Source organism: Amblyraja radiata, chromosome 7 (genome assembly GCF_010909765.2).
Source record: "Amblyraja radiata isolate CabotCenter1 chromosome 7, sAmbRad1.1.pri, whole genome shotgun sequence".
NCBI lineage: Eukaryota > Metazoa > Chordata > Chondrichthyes > Rajiformes > Rajidae > Amblyraja > Amblyraja radiata.
Genome location: NC_045962.1, coordinates 72,027,398 through 72,051,415, shown reverse-complemented (window position 1 = coordinate 72,051,415; position 24,018 = coordinate 72,027,398). Strand labels below are relative to the sequence as shown.

Sequence of the window (24,018 nt, the reverse complement as noted above, 5' to 3'; positions counted from 1 at the left end):
AAAGGCCAGAACAAAGCAGGGCCGGCAACAGATGACCAAGAAATATTCTGGAGCCCAAGAAATATTTAATTGGCCATTACAGGCTTGTGCCTTTCCACAACCATGTGTTATGTGCATATGTTCCTTTTGAGCTTTTGTGAAGAACAGGTATGCGTGCCTCTCAGGGAAGCCTTCACTTGAATCTCCTGTTTACCAAATTTTATAAACTAAAACCAAATTGTCATAGAAAATCATTCCTTTTGTTGGTGAGACCTGTCTGCTCAACAAGGCACAGATTGTCTTGCAGGAATCCAAGTGTTGGGAATACATAATTGAGTTAAACAGCTTTAGTTTAGTTTAGAGAAGCAGGCCCTTTGGCCCACCCACTGGCACATTAACACACTCCGCACATTAACACACTTTAGGGATAATTTAGACTCATACCAAGCCAAGTAACCTACAAATCTGTACGTCTATTGAAATGTGGGAGGAAACCGAAGATCTTGGGAAAAAAACCCTCGCAGGTTACGGGGAGAACGTACAAACTCCGTACAGACAGCACCCATAGACGGGATTGATCCCGGGTCCCTGGCGCAGCAAGCGCATTAAGGCAGCAACTCTACCGCTGCCCCACCGTGCCGCTGTTGGGTTGTTTGATCTTGCATTATATTATCCCACAGCTATCCCTCACCCATCCGACACAACTTCCCACACACTTGAGTCTTAAAGTGCCTATTCATTATTATCATGAAGTGGGACGCAACTGGCAATCCATAGTGTCTATGGGTTTCAAGCAGGTGGCCCCAGTTTCCTCCTGCATTCCAAAGTCGTTAAGATTAATAGATTAAATGGCCACTATAATTTGCCATTTGCCAATAGTTCTGACACAAGTTGTTATTGTTTAGCTCCAAAAAGACTGTCAGAATCTTAGAAGCACAAGAGACTGCAGGTGCTGGAATCTGGAGCAAAAAAACACCTGGAAGAACTAAGCAGATCAGGCAGCATCTGTGGACTACAGTTGACGTTTCGGGTCGAGACTTCATATTCTAGTCTAGACAAAGTGTCTCGACTCACCATGTGAACTGGCCGCTATAAATTGCCAATAGTGTGCAGGTGAGTGGTAGAATCTGGCAGGGGGAAGTAACGACAAGGTAGGAAAATTAAATGGGATTAGCGTGGAAATTGTGTTGATGGATGCTTGAGTGTTAGTTTGTACAGTTTAGTACAGTTTGTACAGAGATACAGCGTGGAAACAGGCCCAAGTCCACGCCGACCATCGATCACCTGTTCACCGTTATTTCAATTTAGCATCCTACACAGTTTTGCATCCTACACTCTGGGAACAATTTACAGAACCTACAAATTTGCATTATGATGTGGGGGGGGGGGGGGGGGGGGGTAACCAGAGCACCCAGAGAAAGCCCGCGTGGTCCCAGGGAGAACATACAAACTTTGCACAGCCAGCACCCGTAGTCTGGATGGAACCTGGGTCTCTGTGAGGCAGCAGCTCTACCACTGCGCCACTGTGCTACCCACAGTGTTGATGCAGACATGGTGGGTCAAAGGACTTGTTTGCATGCTGTGTGATTGTAGAAAGTAATAGTGAGCCATCAAACTGAGCGAATCGCTTGGCCATTTCAGATGGAAGTATTATTGTGAGTCTGGAGTCACATAAAGGGCAGACAGAATAAAGACTGCACATTTCATTCTCCATAGGATATTTGTAAACCAGATGGAGTTTTATGACAGCATGGTAGTTTAATTTCCTTATTACAGATATCAGTTTTTTTTTTCAATTTTTTTAAATTAAATGATTTTAGATCTCATCGAGTTAATCATCATGTGTCAGTAACCTAGGTTTTTGAGTGGTACTGTCTACTTTGACATGTTCATGCTTGCATAAACACACAGTAAAGAATAAACAGATTATAAATATTGATTATTGAATTCAGTTTTCATCATCATGCACGCCAAGATTTTGATTTCTCAAGTCACATGCACTTTTTCAACAGGAATCAGTTTGGCCATTTCTTTAACCATTATTTTTTTTTACAGCATATAAGACATTTCACTGTATAAATGTATCATACAAAAATAAATACTATGTTAGATAACGCTGTACACGGAAGCATCAAATAGCACCAGCTATTCAACAAGCAACAAGAGAAGGCTAATGCATGTTAAAGTCACTGCAGAGTGAAGTGATTGTCGAGTTGTTTGATTTATAGGAGATAATGTTGCAAATACTGCCTGGGAGGTGTTTCTTGGTAATGGGAGGTTACAGATTGTCCCTTCACAGCACGAAGTGCAGATCTGAAAAAAATGGGGAAACTGAATATTATTTGGTTTATAGTGAGGGTATCATCTTGCATATTTTCTTGCTCCATGACAGAAATGATCGACTGATTTAAAATGTTGAATACCAGCCATTGTTAATAAAAAGAATCAGATAGAATCCTTCCAACTTTCAGAATGCTCAAAAGACTAGAAAGACGAACAGTTATTCTCTGACCCGCTCTGCTAACTTCTTGCATTTCTGAGCCACTTCCCACAAGAACTCGACATTCTTGTGGGCGGAATGGTGGCACAGCGGTAGAGCTATTTACTTGCAGCGCCAGAGACCCGGGTTCGATCCTGACCACGATGCTTGTCTGTTTGGAGTTTGTACGTTCTCCCCGTGACCTGTGTGTGTTTTCACCAAGATCTTCGTTTTCCTCCCACACACTAAAGACGTATAGGTTTGTGTAGGGTAATGTTAATGTGTGGGGATCGCTGGTCGTTGTGGACCTGTTGGGCTGAAGGGCCTGTGTCATAAGGTCATAAGTGATAGGGGCAGAAGTAGGCCATTCGGCCCATCTGCCATTCAATCATGGCTGATCTATCTCTCCCTCCTGATCCCATTCTCCTACATTCCCTGACACCCGTACTAATCAAATGTTTCCACACTCTATCTCTAAACTTAACAAAACGAAACAAAAACTGAAGAAGGGTCTCGACCCGAAACGTCGCCTATTCCTTCACTCCATAAATGCTGCTTCACCCGCTGAGTTTCTCCAGCATTTTTGTCTTCCTTAAACTAAAACTCCGAATGGTTGGCAAGTGGCAGCTTCCCCAAGGAATCCTTGTGGACCATACCAATGGACTGTGAGGTGGGAGGTAGAGGGGGCTATGGGTAAACATTTGGAATAATCAAAGTGACTGGACCTCGACCAGAAGGCATGCATTCTTGGCACACACATATGAAACTTCAGGTTAAGTATCTGCAGAGGATGCGGCAGTGCGTGTGGAGGAGATTCACCATGATGAAGAGTTTCAATTATGAGGAGGGACAGGAGAGACAAGGTGAGTTTTCCTTGGGGCAAAGCAGGTTGAGAGGACATATTCTGAGGTTTATAAAATTTATGAAGGGTATTAATGGACTAGACTACAGGAAACCTTTCCTCATACCAGCAGTAGCTTAAACTCGAGTACTCGAGGGAGACTCCAGTACTTGAGGGACAGAGCTACAGAGAAAGGTTGAGCAGGCTAGGGCTTTATTCCTAGTAACACAGGAGGATGAGGGGTGATATTACAGAGGTGTACAAAATCATGAGAAGAATAGATCAGGTAAACGCAGAGTCTTTTGCCCAGAGTAGAGGAATCAAGAACCAGAGGACACAGGTCTAAGGTGAGGGGGGGAGGGTTTAATGGGAACCTGAGGGGTAACTGTTTTTTACACCGGTTGGTGGGTGCATGGAACAAACTATCGGAGTAGGTAGTTGAGGCAGGTACTATCACAATGTTTAAATAAAATTAGACAGGTACATGAATAGGATAGGTTTAGGGGGATATGTGCCAAAAGAGTAAAGGTGGTACTAATGTAGATGGGGCATATTGGTCTGGGTGGGCAATTTGGGCTGTAGGGCCTGCTTGCACATATGACTATGACATACAATTACGGTAAGAGCTAAGAGTAGTGGATATCTATAATCCACCTCTGGGGAGAGTAGTGAAAGCAGAGTAGTGAAAGCATTTAAGAAATGTCTAGACAAGCACTTGAATTGCATAGACATAGAAGGCTCTGGGCCAAGTGCTGGAAAATGGGATTAATGGGAGTGTCCTCGAGCCAGTGTGGATGGGGTGAGCTGAATTGCCTGCTTCCATGCTGTGTGACTCTACGACTCCAACACAATGTTATCATTTATTGTGAAGAATTGAATACAAAATCAGGGCGTTTGTGCTTCAGTCGTATAAGGTATTTGTAACAGTATTGTCTGTTGTTTTAAAGAATATAAAAGCATTGGAAGCAGTTCATAGAAAGATTATTTAACAGATTCCAGAAATGGGCAGGTTGGCTTAAGAAGTTATGCTAAGTTTGGAGCTGCTGGAGCTATTAAAATGAGGGACAACTTGATTAAAACACATAAGGTCCTGAGGGGTTTTAAAGAGGTGGAAGCAAAAAGGATACTGTTTCCTCTCATGGGAAATTTAGAGATAAAGAGTCATAGAGTGATACAGCGTGGAAACTGGCCCTTCGGCCCAACTTGCCCACACCGGCCAACATGTCCTAGCAACACTAGTCCCACCTGCCTGCATTTGGCCCATATCCCTCCAAACCTGTCCTATCCATGTACCTGTCTAACTGTTTCTTAAATGTTGGGATAGTCCCTGCCTCAACTACCTCCTCTGGCAGCTTGTTCCATACACCAACCACCATTGCATGAAAAAGTTACCCTTCAGATTCCTAGTAAACCTTTTCTCCTCCACTTTTAACCTATGTCCTCTGGTCTTCGATTCACGTTCTCTCGGCAAGAGACTCTACCCGATCTATTCCTCTCATGATTTTATACACCTCTATAAGATCACCCCTCATCCTCCTACACTCCAAGGAATAGAGTCCTTGCCTGCTCAACCTCGTCCTATAGCTCAGACCCTCTAGTCCTGGCAAAATCTTCGTAAATCTTATTTGCACCCTTTGCAGCTTGACACCATCTTTCCTATAACATGATGCTCAGAACTGAGCACAAGTTGGGGGTCACGGTTTAAAATTATGAGGTCAAAAAACATTTTCTTTCAGAGGGCCATGAGACTTTGGCATTTTCTTCCTCAAAGTGGTAGAAATAGTCATTGAATGGTAATTGGGCAGATGCAGAATCTTTGACACAAGGGACTGTAGATGCTGGAATTTTACATGGAACATAAAGTGTTGGGAGTATCTCAGCGGGTTAGGCATCATCTCTGGAGGACATGGATAGGTGACGCATGGGGTTAAGACCCTTCTTCAGACTGATTGTAGTGGGGGAAGAGATGTAGAATCTTGATAAGCATTAGGTTCCATGCCTGGATGGAATGGGAACTGATGGTACAACTTGTTTGAGCATCATCATATTGATTGAGTCAGGAGCAGGGTTCCGACCCGAAACGTCACCTGTTAATTTTCTCTTGAGATGCTGCCTGACCTGCTAAGTTACTCTAACACTTTGTGCCTATCATATTGTATGCAGCAGGCCTGGAGGAGATGAGCCTGCTCTTCAATCATTAAAATGTTTGTTCTTTTGTTTGTAACCTGCCCGTCAAATAACACAAGATACTCAAAATGCTGGAGTAACTCAGCGGGACAGGCAGCATCTCTGGAGAAAAGGAATGGGTTACATTTCGGGTCGAGACCCTTCTTCAGACTAGTCAGAGGAAAAGGAAATGAGCTATTTCCAAGCTCCTTCCTTGGAGCCTCAGTTAAGCTTATAGGGCTTGATATTACAATCCCTACTATAATTTGCACCTTCTTAATAACTAGAGTGGGGGTAGGGGTAAATATAGCTTAATGCAGCCATTGAATCATAGAAAATTGAGCAACTAGGAACATCAGACATGTGCGAAAAGGTCTTTAAAATGAATGTGAACACCACCTATTCACCTTGTATCCTTCATGATCAGGCTGCGTGCATCCTAAGGATAAACAATCCTTCAACGATACACATCGCTTTGTAACTGATGAACTGTCGCCCTTTGCATTCATTTTATGCCTTGTGTAGCAGTACTGTGTTTCTAGGAAGAAAAGAGCAAATTACAATGAGGGCCTTTAACAGTGTTCAAAAGCCTTTGTGTGGAATATTGAACAGGCTTATCACAATAAACTACCATTACATACACAAGGATGCAGCAATGCAGTACATTCATTTTATCTCACACAAATGTTTGATACAAGCCCTCATTTTAATAATAAAATCCCTCAGATGATCATCATTATAAATGATAGAAAAAGCATCATGCAAGAATACCACTTTATAATCTTACTTTGCAGACATTCCATTTGCGATGTTTATAGCGACTATGCTTCAGACAATGGATTTTTGTATTTGAGCCTGAACTGAGAAGTTTAAACTTTATATCCGCAACCAGTTTTTTTGAGAATAGATTATTTCGTGAGCTTCATTGGTCCACTCTCATCTCTTACTATAAGGAATACTCAATTTGTACCTCCCACTTTCACTGCCTCCCCGGGGTCATCGATTCTTCTCCTGCCGACACACACCCCGTCCGAGCACTGAATAAAGGTCCCAACCCAAAACATCACCTATCCTTTTTCTCCAGAGATGTCGCCTGACCCGCTGAGTTACTCCAACACTTTGTGTCTATCTTCGGTAAATGCCAGCATCCTCAGTTCCTTTGCTACACACTCAATTTGTAACTTTGCAGTCCCTGTCTAGCTCATGGGGTTCACGAGAAGGTCTGGCCTTTCTAATTATGCAAGAAAACAAATGAAATGTCAATCCCTCTGGTGAAAGTCTTGTATATCTCAATCACTAGCTCAAAGCCAATATGGATAGAAAGCTGGGGACTGATGTGGGCGGATAGATTTGCTGATGACAAAAGGTTATTTTATTTGCCAATGTAGCAATAATCAAACTGTTGAGAAGGCAATGAACCATCAGCAATTAGTTAAACAGATAGGATAGACAGTCAGAACCTACTCCCTCATAAAATAAATTTCAAATACTAGATAGCATAACCTTAAGGTGAAAGGGGCAAAATTTGTGCGGAGCAAGTACAGAGGGCAGTGAGTGCCTGGAATGCACTACCAAGGATGGTGGTGGAGATAGATACAATAGACAATAGGTGCAGGAGTAGGCCTTTTGGCCCTTCGAGCCAGCACCGCCATTCAATGTGATCATGGCTGATCATCCCCAATCAGTACCCCGTTCCTGCCTTCTCCCCATATCCCCCGACTCCGCTATTTTCAAGAGCCCTATCTAGCTCTCTCTTGAAAGCATCCAGAGAACCGGCCTCCACCGCCCTCTGAGGCAGTGAATTCCACAGACTCAGCACTCTCTGTGAGAAAAAGTGTTTCCTCGTCTCTGTTCTAAATGGCTTAAACTGTGGCCCGTAATTCTGGACTCCCCCAACATCGGGAACATGTTTCCTGCCTCTAGCATGTCCAAGCTCTTAACAATCTTATATGTTTCAATGAGATTGCCTCTCATCCTTCCAAACTCCAGAGTGTACATGCCCAGCTGCTCCATTCTCTCAGCATATGACAGTCCCGGTATCCCGGGAATTAACCTTGTAAACCTACGCTGCACTCCCTCAATAGCAAGAATGTCCTTCCTCAAATTAGGGGACCAAAACTGGACACAATACTCCAGGTGAGGTCTCACTAGGGCTCTGTACAATTGTAGAAGGACCTCTTTGCTCCTATATTCAATTCCTCTTGTCAAAAGGCCAACATGCCATTCGCTTTCTTCACTGCCTGCTGTACCTGCATGCTTACTTTCATAGACTGGTGTACAAGGACCCCCAGATCCCATTGTACTCCCCTTTTCCCAACTTGACGCCATTTAGATAGTAATCTGCCTTCCTGTTTTTGCTACTAAGTGGATAACCTCACATTTATCCGCTTTTAACTTCATCTGCCATGCATCTGCCCACTCCCCCAACCTGTCCAAGTCACCCTGTATTCTCATAGAAACAGTGATATTTAAGAGATTTTTGGATAGGCACATGGCTATGCAGGGAATAAAGGGATATGGATTATATACAGGTAGATAAGAGTTAAGCCAATTGGAATAACAATTTTACTAAAGCTAATGAACCTATAAACAGTGTACATCTTTAGAGGTAACGGAGCACCTGGAGAAAACCGCTTGGTCACAGGGAGAATGTACAAAATCTGTACAGACAGTACCCTTATTAGGATCAAACCAAGGGTCCTGCACTGCAAGGCCGCAAATATACCGCTGCGCCACTGAGACGCTGATATTTAACAAATGGCAAACAGGCAGTCTAAAAAATGGACCTGTGCACACAGACAATGGGAGGTTTGTTACTCAGTGACTTGACTGTTATTCTGGAAAGCAAGTCACAGATTGGATTGAGAAACAGCGATCTTCTACTGTAAAATTACTGCTGTGGATTTTGTTGTCATGAATGATCACATTTGATGGGAATGAAATGGAAAGTCTCTTTCCTTCCACAAAAAATGTGCCAGACTTGGTCAATGACAACTGGTGTCAATAGATCTATATTACTGGTTGAACAATCTGGCACATTATCAATATATTTTTTATATTGCAAACATGGGAGATCACTAGCTTCTGTAAGAAGTGAAAGTTGACGTTGGGAATTAGAACATAATACATCACAGGAACAGGTGCCTCGGCCCACAATGTCTGTGCCCAATCTAATGTCAGCACCAAACCCTAATCTCCCTCTATATAATCCATATCCTTTTATTCCCTGCATATCCATTGTGCCTATCCAAAAGTCTCTTAATATCACAAGGAATAGGAGTAGCATTAGGCCATTCGGCCCATCAAGTCTACTCTGCCATTCAATCATGGCTGATCGCTCACTCCCTCCTAACCCCATTCTCCTGCCTTATCTCCATAACCTCTGACACCTGTACAAATCAAGAATCTATCTCTGCCTTAAATATATCCATTGGGCCTCCACAGCCTATTGTGGCAATGAATCCACAGATTCACCACCTTCTGATTTCTCTCACCAGGGAGCGCGGGCATTCCCTCTCTCTCTATCCCTCCCCCAACCCAAGTCGCACTAGCTTCTCATTTTCACCCAACATACAGCTAACAATGGCCTGTTTCCTTTATCATCATTACTTTTTTGCATATCTATCATACATTGCTCTTTATCTCTTCACATTATTGTCTATATCTCATTTCCCTTATCCCTAGCCAGTCTGAAGAAGGGTCTTGACCCGAAACGTCACCCATTCCTTCTCTCCAGAGATGCTGCTTGTCCGGCTGAGTTACTCCAGCTTTTTCTTTCTACCTTCCTAAAAGAACGTCCTTTAATTCTGATATCACTGTTGTATCTGTCTCCACCACCATCTCTGGTAAAGCGTTCCAGGCAATCACAACCCTCTGTAAAAAGAAAACTTGCCCCGCACATCTCCTTTAAATTTTGCCTCTCTCACCTCTCTAGTATTTGAAATTTCTATCCTGGGGAATAGGTTCTCTCAGTCTACCCTATCTACACCTCATAGTTTTATACATTTCAATCAGGTCTCCCCTCAACCTATTGCATTCCATGAATTAATGGACCATTAACATATTTTTGCGTAGCTTTTACATGTACAAGTTTCCATTTTCGTCAAGCTCAAATGGACTTCTTCAAAGAAACTGATCAGTGTGTGGATCATAGTTAAATAAGTGCAATATTTTGATGTGTGTCAAGATGGTGTACTTTACAAAAGCATTGCCGTGAAAATTGGACGTACCTCTCGGGCAGTAGACATCTGGAGCCCAGCGATTGCACTGATAATTATCTGCTGCATTTTCACATGTAAAACATTTGAACCCACCAGGATAAGGTGTTGCTGAAAAAGAACAAGCATTTGGCTAGAAAGCTCGAGTAACAACATCTGGCATTGATGCATGAGGTGATACTGGTGACCGGGGATGTAGCAGGGCATTGGAAAGGTGCAACCAGTGCCCAATACATCCTGCTTATACATACATCCAATACATCAGTCTGAAGAAGGGTCTCGAAACGAAACATCACCCATTCCTTCTTTCCAGAGATGATGCCTGTCCCGCTGAGTTACTACAGCATTTTGTGTCTACATCCTGCTTCAGAGTGGGGTGATGACTGATCTTTCAGAAGTGTATTTTTAATGTCATATTACAGTACCGTTGGAATAAATAGCTTAGTTTTGTTTTGCTTGGAAATACAGCGTAGAAACAGGCCCTTCGGCCCACCGAGTCCGCGCTGAAAATCGATCCCAACACCACTAATACTATTCTGCACCCTAGGGCCAATTTTACAATTTTACCGAAGCAAAGTTTTAGAATTTTAACCAAAGCATGGTAACAATGTTAATCCATCGACCGTCATTGCAGCTGTGCACACTTGTTAATGCAGGCTAAATCATGTTTTCACAATTCTAATATGATTTGGCATCTTCCCAACATGAATAAATTGTATCTTTTACTGTAACTTTTAAATTGGCATGACCACGTTTGCAGTCCTAAATTCTAGTGGAATGATTAATAAAGTTTCCTTGAAGTCGAGCATGATTTTTAACCACATGAGACGGCTACATCATGTATTTTTATAGCATAATTGGTTTAATGCATCAAGGTGTTTCAAATAAAGACCAGACAGGTGTAGGTTAATACTGAGGCAGATGGTCAGCATAGGAACACAAAATTAGACTATATCAAAGTAACTAGGAGGTTATAAAATCTATTTTGTGAACTCCACTTGAAAAATGATCTCACGGACAGGATGCTGAGTGGAAAGATCCTATCATCTATCAAGGTTACTTATTTCCAGCAGTTATTAATACATTTCCACAGGGAAAAGCACACTATGATTCCTTTGAATGGATTATTTTGGGATACAGATGCTTATTCACTTTGGCATTATATTTTTAGCGCGACATCCCCAACATCCGAGCATTCGAGAAATATGGATATTTTAGTGAATATGCCTTTCAGGGACAAATTAATTGGTTTCTGGGTGTGGGTGTGTCAATTTTGTCAAACATCACATTTTTCCCTCAACTTTTTATCTGATACAGAATTCTCTTGGTAAATAATTTCTATGATCAAACGGGGAATTACCACTAACCCTAGCAAGCAGCAGTTCCGAATGTCCACATCAACCCAATATCCAGAGGCTCCTCAAGTTATCTGTTAAACATGAGACTTTTTGTGAGTTAAGTTGGTAAGAAATGGAACTATAAAGGAAACCACTGGGGTTCAAGATGTTTGAGAAACTTACCAGTGGAGGGAATGGAAGGGAACTTTTTTTGGTCATGACACTTTCATCTCCCTCCCATCCATTTTCACTTCTGCCGTTACCTTCTATCCCCATCTCTCCCTCTGGCGTTTCATTCATTCCTCCACTTCTTTCCTTATCTGACACCTTTTGACTCCTTTACACCTCTCGTCTTTGTCACCTGCTCCACTCCTCTGGCAATCAACCTAATCCCCACCTGTATTCACCACTCTTTTCATAATCATACTTTATTAGCCAAGCATGTTTTGCAACATATGAGGAATTTGATTTGCCAAACGGTCATACTAATAAAAAGCAACAGAACACACAAAATCCATTTTTACATAAACATCCATCCACAGTGACTCCTCCACATTCCTCACTGTGATGGAAGGCAAAAAAAAGTTCAATCTCTCCCTTCTTTGTCCTCCAGCGGTCGGGGGCCTCTAACCTTCCGTTGATGGGATGATCTTACTCCCGTAGCCAGCGGCGGGCCTCCTCGTCGGGACGATCAAGTTCCTGCATCGGGGCGGAATCTCAGCCCCCCCCCCCCCTCGCCGGGCGATCTACCCCTCGGGGCTAGTCGAACGTCATGCGGCTTTTGGAGCTTCCCGACGTTGGTCTCTTACCCGAGACTGCGATCCCCAGTCTTCTCTCCCCTATTCCACCAGGCGGTGGGGTCCCGCCCTAAAACATTCACTGCCTATTCCCTCCACAGATCCTGCCTGACCTGTTGCGTTCCTCCAGAAATACGATACGATATAACTTTATTTATCCCAGGAGGGAAATTGATCTGCCGACAGTCATAAAAACACAAATACATGAAACAAGAAATAAGGCCATGCTGGTTTGCATGCAGCAGTTGGAGTTAAGAATGGAGGCAGGATGGAAGACAATTCAACACAGTGTTTATGTGAAAGCGCTCATTAATCTTGTTCAAAAATACTGTACCTTCAGGTGCTGGAAGGAACATATTACTTTCTGCAAAATATGTGTACTGTGTTAGTGCCAGTGATTGGAGTCGTGCCAGCAATGATGTAATTTAAAATATCGGATCCTGATTACAATTGTACTGTGAGGATTTAAAAGCCTTTCATCCACAATCCATTGTACTTTGGAAATACCAGACTTGTGTCAGACTGCAAGCTAGTTGCATAGTAACGTGAGATACAAACTTTATACTGAGCTTTAAACACAATTACATCCACTGGCTCATTTATGAGTCGTTCTCCTTGTGAAGCTGAATTTAGGAAGACACAACAGAGGCCTCGGGTATGAGTGATGGCCAGGAAAAATTGTGATTAAATTGGTCAATTAAAAATATTGACCAATTTAATAATCCAAGCAATATTGGGCAGGGACCTAGATGGTTAACACCATCTAGCTTAGCCAGCTTAACACCAGGAAGGCAGCAGGGCCTGACGGTGTGGCGCCTGCTACATTAAGACACTGCTCTAATGAACTGACACCCGTCCTCACCTCCATTTTCAACTGGTCACTTCAACTCTCAATTGTGCCTGCTTGTTTCAAGTCAGCTGTGATCGTACCAGTCCCCAAGAAAAATAACATCACTTGTCTTAACGACTACAGGCCTGTTGCCTTAACTTCAGTCATCATGAAGGTTCTTGAGAGACTGGTATGCAAACATCTTTCCAGCATTACACTTGATCCCTATCAATTCACCTACAGAGCCAACAGAAGTGTAGATGATGCAGTGTCCCTCTGTGTGCACTCCATCCTCCAACACCTGCAATCCAGATCCACATATGCTCGCATTCTTTTTGTGGATGTTAGCTCCGCATTCAATACCATCGTTCCTGTAAAGTTGATACACACTTTACAGGAACTGGGGGTCAACTCATCTCTATGTAAATGGATCTATAGCTTTCTATGTGACAGAAAACAGGTGGTAAAAATTGGTAACCATGTGTCACTGGCTAGGTTCCTGAACATCGGCGCCCCCCAGGGTTGCGTTTTATCACCTCTTCTGTACTCTGTATACACACATTTTTGCTGTTCACCCTCTGACTCTGTCTTGTTATTTAAGTTTGCAGATGACACATCTGTGGCAGGTCTTATTACCAATAACATCGAAACCGTTTACCGTAGTGAAGTAGAGGAGCCAGTAAGGTGGTGTGAGAACAACAACCTCATACTTAACATCTCAAAAACTAAGGAGCTGGTTGTTGATTTCAGAAAGAAGGCCACCCCCCTCCTCCCTCTCTTCATCAATGGAGAGGTGGTTGAGAGGGTCACCTCCTTTAAGTTCCTCGGGACCACCATACATCAATCCCTATCATGGGAGCTCAACACCAGTCTCATAATCAGTAAGTGCCACCAGCGACTCTACTTCCTGCGGCAGCTCAAAAAATTCAAGGTCAGTCGACCAGCCATGACTCACTTCTATAGGTCTACCATAGAAAGCATACTCACATTCTCCATGCTTGTCTGGTATGGTCACACAACCTCGCAGGATAAGATTCGGCTGGAGAGAATAGTGCACCGAGCTTCTAAGATCATCGATTGTAGCAGGCTTCCCTCAGTGACATCACTTTACTCAACAAGACTCACCAGAAAGGCCAAAAAAATCATAGCAGACCACTTTCACCCGGCACGTTACCTCTTTAATCTCCTCCCATCAGGAAGGAGATATAGAAGCATTAAAAGTAAAACATCTCGCTTCAGAGACAGCACCTACCTCCAAGCCATCAGATATTTGAATTTGCACTAATCACTCTGCACTTTCTTTTGCACTTGCACTTACGCTTAACATGACGCTGCTGGGTACTGTCCTTCCTGTATATATTGTCCTTCGTACGGTATTGTCTGTATTATTTATTGTGGTGTATGTGGTGGTTGTATTGTACTGTATTGTATCTGTCTGAGAGCGAACCAAGACACATTCCTATCAACTTGTTGACATGGCAATAAACTTCTTGAATCTTGAATCTTGAATTAAATTGCACTTTAGAACATTCCTTAGTCTCAGAATGCCTGTGTTGAAATTAATCCAGATTACACACTTTTTTCATTTGTTTTTTCTCAAATAACTAATCTGAATGCTGTGTATTTGTAAGCAATTGTCCCAAGTGATGTCATGGTTAATGGTTATTTGGTACTTTATATGTTTTGGTCTGACATCCCATCTGTAACAGTGTAACAATTTATAATAGCAATTCCTGGTGGGGTTACGGCAACACCATTAATCATGTAACTCCAACAGCAAACAGCAAGTATTAGGCATGACATCACTGCTCCAGTCAACTTTGATGGTAAACAAGCTCACTGGTGGATTTAATGAGATCTCGGATTCAATTGAATGCAGTTTGAGCAATTCCACTAGGATTTCTCTGGGTGCTCCACTTTCCTCCCACATCTCAAAGACATGTGGGTTTGTAGGTGTATTGGCCTCTCTATATTGCCTCCAGTGTGTAGGGAGTGGATGAGAAAGTGGCATAGGGAGGTTTCACGGCAGTCGGGTCACGACCCATGACCCGTACTGTTGCTACGCTACTCCAAATGGAGTACACGCGATGAACTGCAGGTAAGCACTGACCATTGTTTCCAGCGTAGCAGGCCCGTTAAAACCAGCCGAAATTGTCAATTTTTGCGCTGTAAATAATTATGGAAATCGGGATAAGCGTGAGAGACATTTAGCCTACTTCAGAATTCCAAAAGTGAGGAGGAATAATAATAATAATAATAAATTTTATTTATGGGCGCCTTTCAAGAGTCTCAAGGACACCTTACAAAAATTGAGCATGTAGAGGAAAAACATGTAAGGGGAATGAAATAAATAGTAGAGACATGACTAGTACACAAAGTAAAGACAGAATTCAATACAAAACACAGTATGAGGCAATTAATGCACAGATGAAAAGGGACGGGGACGTGGGGCTAAGGATAGGCAGAGGTGAAGAGATGGGTCTTGAGGCGGGACTGGAAGATGGTGAGGGACACGGAATTGCGGATCAGTTGGGGGAGGGAGTTCCAGAGCCTGGGAGCTGCCCTGGAGAAGGCTCTGTCCCCAAAACTGCGGAGGTTGGACTTGTGGATGGAGAGGAGACCGGCTGATGTGGATCTGAGGGACCGTGAGGGTTGGTAGGGGGAGAGGAGGTCAGTGAGATATGGGGGGGCCAGATGGTGGAGGGCTTTGTAGGTGAGGACCAGGATTTTATAGGTGATCCGGTGGGAGATGGGAAGCCAGTGAAGTTGTTTGAGGACTGGAGTGATGTGATGCCAGGATTTGGTGTGGGTGATGAGTCGGGCGGCTGCGTTCTGGACCAGTTGGAGTCGGTTGATGTAGGTGGAGCTGATGCCAAGGTGAAGTGAGTTGCAATAGTCCAGTTGGGAGGAGATGAAGGCATGAATGAGTCTTTCAGCAGCGGGCGGTGTGAGAGAGGGTCTGAGTTTGGCGATGTTGCGGAGATGAAAGAAGGAGGTTTTAATGACATGGCGGATGTGAGGCTCAAGGGAGAGGGTGGAATCAAAGATCACGCCAAGGTTGCGGGCCTGGGGAGATGGGGAGACAGTGGTGCCCTCGATGGTGAGAGTGGGGTTATTGATTTTGCTGAGTGTGGCTTTGGAGCCTATGAGGAGGAATTCTGTCTTATCGCTGTTGAGTTTGAGGAAATTATGTTGCATCCAGGTTTTTATAGCTGACAAACAGGAGTTGATATGGGAGAGGGGGGGGGGGTTGTGGGGGGATTTGGTGCCAAGGTAAATCTGGGATGTGAGGAGGAATGACGGTAGATAGAAGCGAGAGCTGAAGGGACAACAACAGCCAGAGTGCTTGGCGAACATTGGCCGTTTGCTCAATGCATTTCATCAACTAAGGCATTATTTGTGTTTTTTCTTGATTCCTTTGGCATCTAAAAAGTTTCAGAAGTGATAAATCTGGCTGTAAAATTTTTTAATCGCCCATGGTTCCCAAGTGGGTTTTTACATACAAAAAAGAAAACACCTCTGAAGCAAAATTTACAGCCAGATTTATCACTTCTGAGACTTTTTAGATACCAAAGGAATCAAGAAAAACCACAAATAATGCCTTACTGTTGATGAAATGCAGTGAGCAAACGCGATCATTCCCAATATTTTCAATTCCGATATCTGCACGGCCAATGTTCACCAAGCACTTTAGCAGCCGTTGTCCCTTCAGTTCTCGCTTCTCTTTACCTTCATTTCGCTTCACTTTTGTAATTCTAAAGTTGGGTACATGTCTCTCACACTTACCCCGACTTCCACAATTTTTTACAGCGCAAAAATTCAAAATTTTGGCAGTTTTTAACAGGTAGGAAAGTACGCGTTTCTTGTATTAATAACATATACCGGAAGTTATGGATGTCCTCCAGATGGATTGAGCGGCTCCGTGCGTCAAACCCTATGACCCAGTGACGTTACGTGCACACCCCCTATAACATAGAACTAGTGTGAATGGGTGATCGATGATCGGCGTGGACTCGGTAGGCCGAAGGATCTGTTTCCATGGAAGGGATGCTATTGCAGAGGATTGGAATAGGATTTACTCCCATTAGGAAGAGAATGGTTTAATTAGGGACGGTCAACATGGCTTTGCTGATTGGGTTTTTTGAGGAGGTGACAAATAAGATCTATGAGGGTAAGGTGGTGGATGTTGTCTACATGGATTTTAGTGAGTCATTTGATAAAACCCCCCATGGTAAGTTGATCTAGAAGACTAAACCCGCTTGTCACAAGGAGAACATGCAAACACCACACTGACAGCACCCAAGATCAGGATTGAACCCGAGTCACTGGCACTGTGAGACAGTAGTTCCCTCAGCTGCACCATTGTGCCACCAGAGCAAAGGCTAGATCAGATGTGCTGGTTTCTCCCACAAAATGAGGCTCCATCATCTAAGGGACATAGCCTATTTCATTTTTTGGAAGCAAGCAAAGAATTTTACTGTGCCAAGTCACATGTGACAATAAAGTATTTCTATTCCTTTTTATTCCTAGTTTAGCAGTCAGCATAATTTGCTGAGAGAGATTTCTTTTTTGAGCAATATTCTAATTAGTTATAACATCTTTATAACAGTAGAATCGGGCACAGATAGACACAAAAAGATGGAGTAACTCAGTGGGTCAGGAGAAAAGGAATAGGTGACCTTTTGGGTCGGGACTCTTCTACAGACAGATGGAATTTGCCATTCATTGAGAAACACTGGGGAAGATTATCATTGGCACAAAACAGATTGCATTAAATGGAGATTGATCCAGGAAAATTGATTCATCATCTAAAGGCAGTTGTTGGTCCCCATGACGGTTTATAGTGCAGATTTCAAAGCATGAACCAACTATTCTGCGATGATGTTATAGTTGCAAATTCCATAATGAAAGTTAAGACCCACTCCATATCTTGTATCACACACAATCTTATGCAGTCAGCTTTGCTACAATCCACATCAGGCGTGGAGAGAAAAAGGATCACTTGTGAAGAGAATATTTCATGTTAGTCTGTATTCATTTAAAGGTCAACACAAAGTCAATATAAATGCATATAGAAACATAGAAATTAGGTGCAGGAGTAGGCCATTCGGCCCTTCGAGCCTGCACCGCCATTCAATATGATCATGGCTGATCATCCAACTCAGTATCCCGTACCTGCCTTCTCTCCATACCCTCTGATCCCCTTAGCCACAAGGGCCACATCTAACTCCCTCTTAAATATAGCCAATGAACTGGCCTCGACTACCCTCTGTGGCAGGGAGTTCCAGAGATTCACCACTCTCTGTGTGAAAAAAGTTCTTCTCATCTCGGTTTTAAAGGATTTCCCCCTTATCCTTAAGCTGTGACCCCTTGTCCTGGACTTCCCCAACATCGGGAGCAATCTTCCTGCATCTAGCCTGTCCAACCCCTTAAGAATTTTGTAAGTTTCTATAAGATCCCCTCTCAATCTCCTAAATTCTAGAGAGTATAAACCAAGTCTATCCAGTCTTTCTTCATAAGACAGTCCTGACATCCCAGGAATCAGTCTGGTGAACCTTCTCTGCACTCCCTCTATGGCAATAATGTCCTTCCTCAGATTTGGAGACCAAAACTGTACGCAATACTCCAGGTGTGGTCTCACCAAGACCCTGTACAACTGGAGTAGAACCTCCCTGCTCCTATACTCAAATCCCTTTGCTATGAAAGCTAACATACCATTCGCTTTCTTCACTGCCTGCTGCACCTGCATGCCCATTTTCAATGACTGGTGTACCAAGACACCCAGGTCTCGCTGCATCTCCCCTTTTCCTAGTCGGCCACCATTTAGATAATAGTCTGCTTTCCTGTTTTTGCCACCAAAATGGATAACCTCACATTTATCCACATTATACTGCATCTGCCAAACATTTGCCCACTCACCCAGCCTATCCAAGTCACCTTGCAGTCTCCTAGCATCCTCCTCACAGCTAACACTGCCCCCCAGCTTAGTGTCATCCGCAAACTTGGAGATATTGCCTTCAATTCCCTCATCCAGATCATTAATATATATTGTAAATAGCTGGGGTCCCAGCACTGAGCCTTGCGGTACCCCACTAGTCACTGCCTGCCATTGTGAAAAGGACCCGTTTACTCCTACTCTTTGCTTCCTGTTTGCCAGCCAGTTCTCTATCCACATCAATACTGAACCCCCAATGCCGTGTGCTTTAAGTTTGTAAACTAATCTCTTATGTGGGACCTTGTCGAAAGCCTTCTGGAAGTCCAGATACACCACATCCACTGGTTCTCCCCTATCCACGCTACTAGTTACATCCTCGAAAAATTCTATAAGATTCGTCAGACATGATTTACCTTTTGTAAATCCATGCTGACTTTGTCCAATGATTTCACCACTTTCCAAATGTGCTGCTATCCCATCTTTAATAACTGACTCTAGCAGTTTCCCCACTACCGATGTTAGACTAACTGGTCTGTAATTCCCCGTTTTCTCTCTCCCTCCCTTCTTAAAAAGTGGGGTTACGTTTGCTACCCGCCAATCCTCAGGAACTACTCCAGAATCTAAAGAGTTTTGAAAGATTATTACTAATGCATCCACTATTTCTGGAGCTACTTCCTTAAGTACTCTGGGATGCAGCCTATCTGGCCCTGGGGATTTATCGGCCTTTAATCCATTCAATTTACCCAACACCACTTCCCGGCTAACCTGGATTTCACTCAATTCCTCCAACTCCTTTGACCCGCGGTCCCCTGCTATTTCCGGCAGATTATTTATGTCTTCCTTAGTGAAGACGGAACCAAAGTAGTTATTCAATTGGTCCGCCATATCCTTGTTCCCCATGATCAACTCACCCGTTTCTGACTGCAAGGGACCTACATTTGTTTTAACTAATCTCTTTCTTTTCACATATCTATAAAAACTTTTGCAGTCAGTTTTTATGTTCCCTGCCAGTTTTCTTTCATAATCTATTTTTCCTTTCCTAATTAAGCCCTTTGTCCTCCTCTGCTGGTCTCTGAATTTCTCCCAGTCCTCCGGTATGCTGCTTTTTCTCGCTAATTTGTACGCATCATCCTTCGCTTTGATACTATCCCTGATTTCCCTTGTTATCCACGGATGCACTACCTTCCCTGATTTATTCTTTTGCCAAACTGGGATGAACAATTTTTGTAGTTCATCCATGCAGTCTTTAAATGTCTTCCATTGCATATCCACCGTCAACCCTTTTAGAATTAATTGCCAGTCAATCTTGGCCAATTCACGTCTCATACCCTCAAAGTTACCTTTCTTTAAGTTCAGAACCATCGTTTCTGAATTAACAATGTCACTCTCCATCCTAATGAAGAACTCAACCATATTATGGTCACTCTTGCCCAAGGGGGCACGTACAACAAGACTGCTAACTAACCCTTCCTCATTACTCAATACCCAGTCTAAAATAGCCTGCTCTCTCGTTGGTTCCTCTACATGTTGATTTAGATAACTATCCCGCATACATTCCAAGAAATCCTCTTCCTCAGCACCCCTGCCAATTTGATTCACCCAATCTATATGTAGATTGAAGTCACCAATTATAACGGTTTTGCCTTTGTCGCACGCATTTCTAATTTCCTGTTTGATACCATCTCCAACTTCACTACTACTGTTAGGTGGCTTGTACACAACACCCACCAGCGTTTTCTGCCCCTTAGTGTTTCGCAGCTCTACCCATACCGATTCCACATCCTGCAAACTAATGTCCTTCCTTTCCATTGCGTTAATCTCCTCTCTAATCAGCAACGCTACCCCACCTCCTTTTCCTTTCTCTCTATCCCTCCTGAATATTGAATATCCCTGGATGTTCAGCTCCCAGCCTTGGTCACCCTGGAGCCATGTCTCCGTGATCCCAACTATATCATAGTCATTAATAGCTATCTGCACATTCAACTCATCCACCTTATTACGAATGCTCCTTGCATTGAGACACAAAGCCTTCAGGCTTGTTTTTACAACACTCTTACCCCTTATACAATTTTGTTGAAAAGTGGCCCTTTTTGATTTTTGCCCTGGATTTTCCGGCCTGCCACTTTTACTTTTCACCTTGCTACCTATTGCTTCTACCCTCATTTTACACCCCTCTGTCTCTACGCTCACACATTTAAGAAACCCTTTCCCTTTAACTCCATCCTCCACTAGCCCATTCGACACCCCACCCCCCTTATTCAGTTTAAAACTACCCGTGTAGCAGTGGCAAACCTGCCTGCCAGAATGCTGGTCCCACACCTGTTAAGATGCAATCCGTCCCTTTTGTACAGTTCCCCCTTACCCCAAAACAGATCCCAGTGATCTAAGAATCTAAATCCCTGCCCCGTGCACCAGTTCCTCAGCCACACGTTCAGGTCCCGTATCTCCCTGTTCCTGCTCTGGCCAGCACGAGGAACTGGAAGCAAACCGGAGATAACAACCCTGGAGGTCCTGCTTTTCAGCATTTTTCCGAGCTCTCTAAAGTCACGCTGCAGAATATTCATCCCCTTCTTTCCGACATCGTTTGTGCCGACATGCACTACCACTTCCGGATGTTCACCTTCGCCCTTGAGGATTTTCTGCACTCTGTCCGTGACATCCTGGATCCTGGCACCAGGAAGGCAGCACACCATCCTCGCATCCCGTCTATTGCCGCAGAAACCCCTGTCCGTACCTCTCACAATGGAGTCTCCTACTACAATGGCGTTGCCTGCCTTAGGCCTTTTTGGTTTTGGCTCAACAGCCCTATTCGCATCACAAGCCAGTCCGCCGCCCAGTGTAAACACCTCTTCTGTCCCGACAGCTTCTAAGTGGGTGAACCTGTTCACAAGAGGTACAACACCCGGGGACGTTGGCATTCCATGCTTCCCTCCCGTTCTCACTGTCTCCCACCTTCTCTCTTCCAGTACCTTAGGTGTAACAATCGTACTGTAGGACTTGTCGAGGAACGACTCCGTTTCTCGGACGAACCGGAGGTCATCCACTTGCTTCTCCAGTTCCCCAACACGGCCCTTCAGGAGCTCTACCTGGATGCACTTTTCGCATTTGTAGCAGCCAGAGGCACCAGCGGTGTCCTTGACCTCCCACATACTGCAAGCATCACACTGAATCAGCTTGCCTGACATCTCCTTCTTTCGACTCTCCCTCTGCAGTGTTTTGCGCAGTCTCCTCTCCGAAGACTCTCGAGCCAAAGACTCACACTTTACTCACAGGGCACTTCCCTCGCAAGGCCGCTCACTCACTGCCGCTCGCTAAGAGCAGTCTTGCTTAAATTGACTGATAAATTGCCTGATTTACCAATTTACAAACCAAATTCCTCAGTTTTCAGCTGTTTTCCCAGCACTGACTCACTTCTCTCCTCCCACTTGGGCTAGAGCCAATCAGTCGTATCTCTTGCTAATCTCCTCCTGCTGCTGCTGTTGTTGCTCCCAAAGCTACAGCAGTTCTGATATCACTAATATGAACGATTGATTTTTAAAGTTCTAGTAAAACACAGAAACAGAATAAGGCCATTCGACCCATTGAGCCTGTAACCTTTGATGGCCTTACTAATCAAGAATTTAGTAATCTCCGCTTTAGAAATATCCAAAGAATTGACCTCCACTGCCGTTTGTGGTAATTAATTCCACAGATTCACCACCCTCTAGCTAAAGAAATTCCTCCTCATCTCCATTCTAAGGGGGTATGGAGAGGAGGCAGGTACAGGATACTGAGTTGGATGATCAGCCATGATCATATTGAATGGCGGTGCAGGCTCGAAGGGCTGAATGACCTACTCCTGCACCTATTTTCTATGTTTCCATGTTTCTATGTTAAAAGTACATTATTTTATTCTGAGTTGTGCCCTCTGGTTCGAGACACTCCCAATACTGGAAACAGTATATTCATTGGAGTTTAGAGGGAGGAGAGAGAATGATTGAAACACTTTAAGATCCTGATGGTTCTGAAGTGGGTGGATGTGTAGAGAATGTTGTCTGCTGCAGGGGAATCTAGAACTAGAAGTAGCTGTTGACTATATATTGTTGAAATATATTGTTGACTATTTCAAAAATATTAGCAGCTTTTTTTTTAATGGTAAATTGTATCTTTGGAAATCTCTTCCTCGAACAACTGTAGAAGCAGAGTCTATGATATATTGGAGGCAGAGGTAGATCGTTTTTAATAAGCAAGGAGTGAAAAGGAAATGCAGAGTAGAGGTTATGATCAGATCAACCGTGATCTTAATAAACGGCAGAGCAAGTCTGAGGGTTTGAATGGCACAATCCTGCTCCTAATTCCAGTGTTCATATGTAAGCTTAATTCTTCCACCTCATCAGCAGACGACCCTGCCACTGAAGTGAAGGAAGTACACTAACTCCTAGAGACTAAGAACAAGGAAGCGCTTAAAGAGTGCAACATTAGGAAAGAAGGCAACACAAGAACAAGCTTAATTTGTAAAACATCATAGCATACAGGGCAGCACAGGGGCACAATGGTAAACTTGCTGCCTTATAGCACCAGAGACCTAGATTCAATCCTGACTACGGGTGCTGTCTGTCTAGAGTTTGTGCGTTCTCCCTGTGACTGTGTGGGTTTTCTCTGGGTGCTCTGGTTTCCTCCCGCATTCCAAAGACATGCAGGTTTATAGACTAATTGGCTTTGTTAAAATTGTAAATTATACCTAGTGTGGAGGATAGTGCTAGTGTACAGGGTGATCGCTGGTCGGCATGGACACGGTGAGCTGAAGAGCTTGTTTCTGCACTGTATCTCTAAAGTCTAAAAGGTGCAGAAAGTAAATCGAGGGCTTACTAAGGTACACAAAGATCTCAAAATTCATGCTTTTCAGTGGGAATAATGGATAATCAATGATTTTGTTCTTTCACCCAGTTTAACTGAGTTTAGCAAGCTAGAGAAAGGAAGCCTCCACTTATCTCAGTAAACCCCATTTGATTGAAAATTACTTAGTTTAGGTGCAGGAAGGAACTGCCGATGCTCGTTTAAACTGAAGATAGACACAAAAAGCTAACTCAGCGGGTCAGACAGCATCTCTGGATAAAAAGAATAGGTGACGTTTAGGGTCGAGACCCTTCTTCACACTCAGTCTTGACCCGAAACGTCACCTATTCCTTTTCACCAAAGATGCTGCCTGTCCCTCTGAGTTACTCCAGCATTTTGAGTCTATCTTCGATAGAATGTGCTGCTTCTGATTTATTCATTCATGGAAGTGTGTTGCTGGATAAAACATCATTCATTGCCTGTTTCAAATTGCCTTGAAATGTGTAGACATTTCAGAGAATATGAACACCTGCTTTCTGATATCACATTGAATACAGTTACTCCAGCATTTTGTGTCTACTGTACCTTCGGTTTAAACCAGCATCTGCGGCTCCTTCCTAGAC

The 24,018-nt window shown here is 43.5% G+C and overlaps 1 protein-coding gene across 5 annotated transcripts in view; it reads right to left on the bottom strand.

Annotated features, from left to right (window-relative positions):
• Positions 1-1,714: 1,714 nt before the first annotated feature.
• Positions 1,715-24,018, bottom strand: part of lypd6 (LY6/PLAUR domain containing 6) — a 200,511-nt gene continuing 178,207 nt past the window's right edge. For 4 of the 5 annotated variants that reach the window (XM_033024735.1, XM_033024733.1, XM_033024734.1 and 1 more), the window contains 3 exons: positions 9,695-9,793; positions 5,873-6,003; positions 1,715-2,292 (listed from right to left, as the gene is read on the bottom strand). In XM_033024735.1, the coding sequence (XP_032880626.1) occupies positions 2,125-2,292; positions 5,873-6,003; positions 9,695-9,793 (398 nt within the window). In that variant the 3' untranslated portion in view covers positions 1,715-2,124. The remainder of the gene's footprint in view (positions 2,293-5,872; positions 6,004-9,694; positions 9,794-24,018) is intronic. The other variant, XM_033024736.1, reaches the window with a different exon arrangement.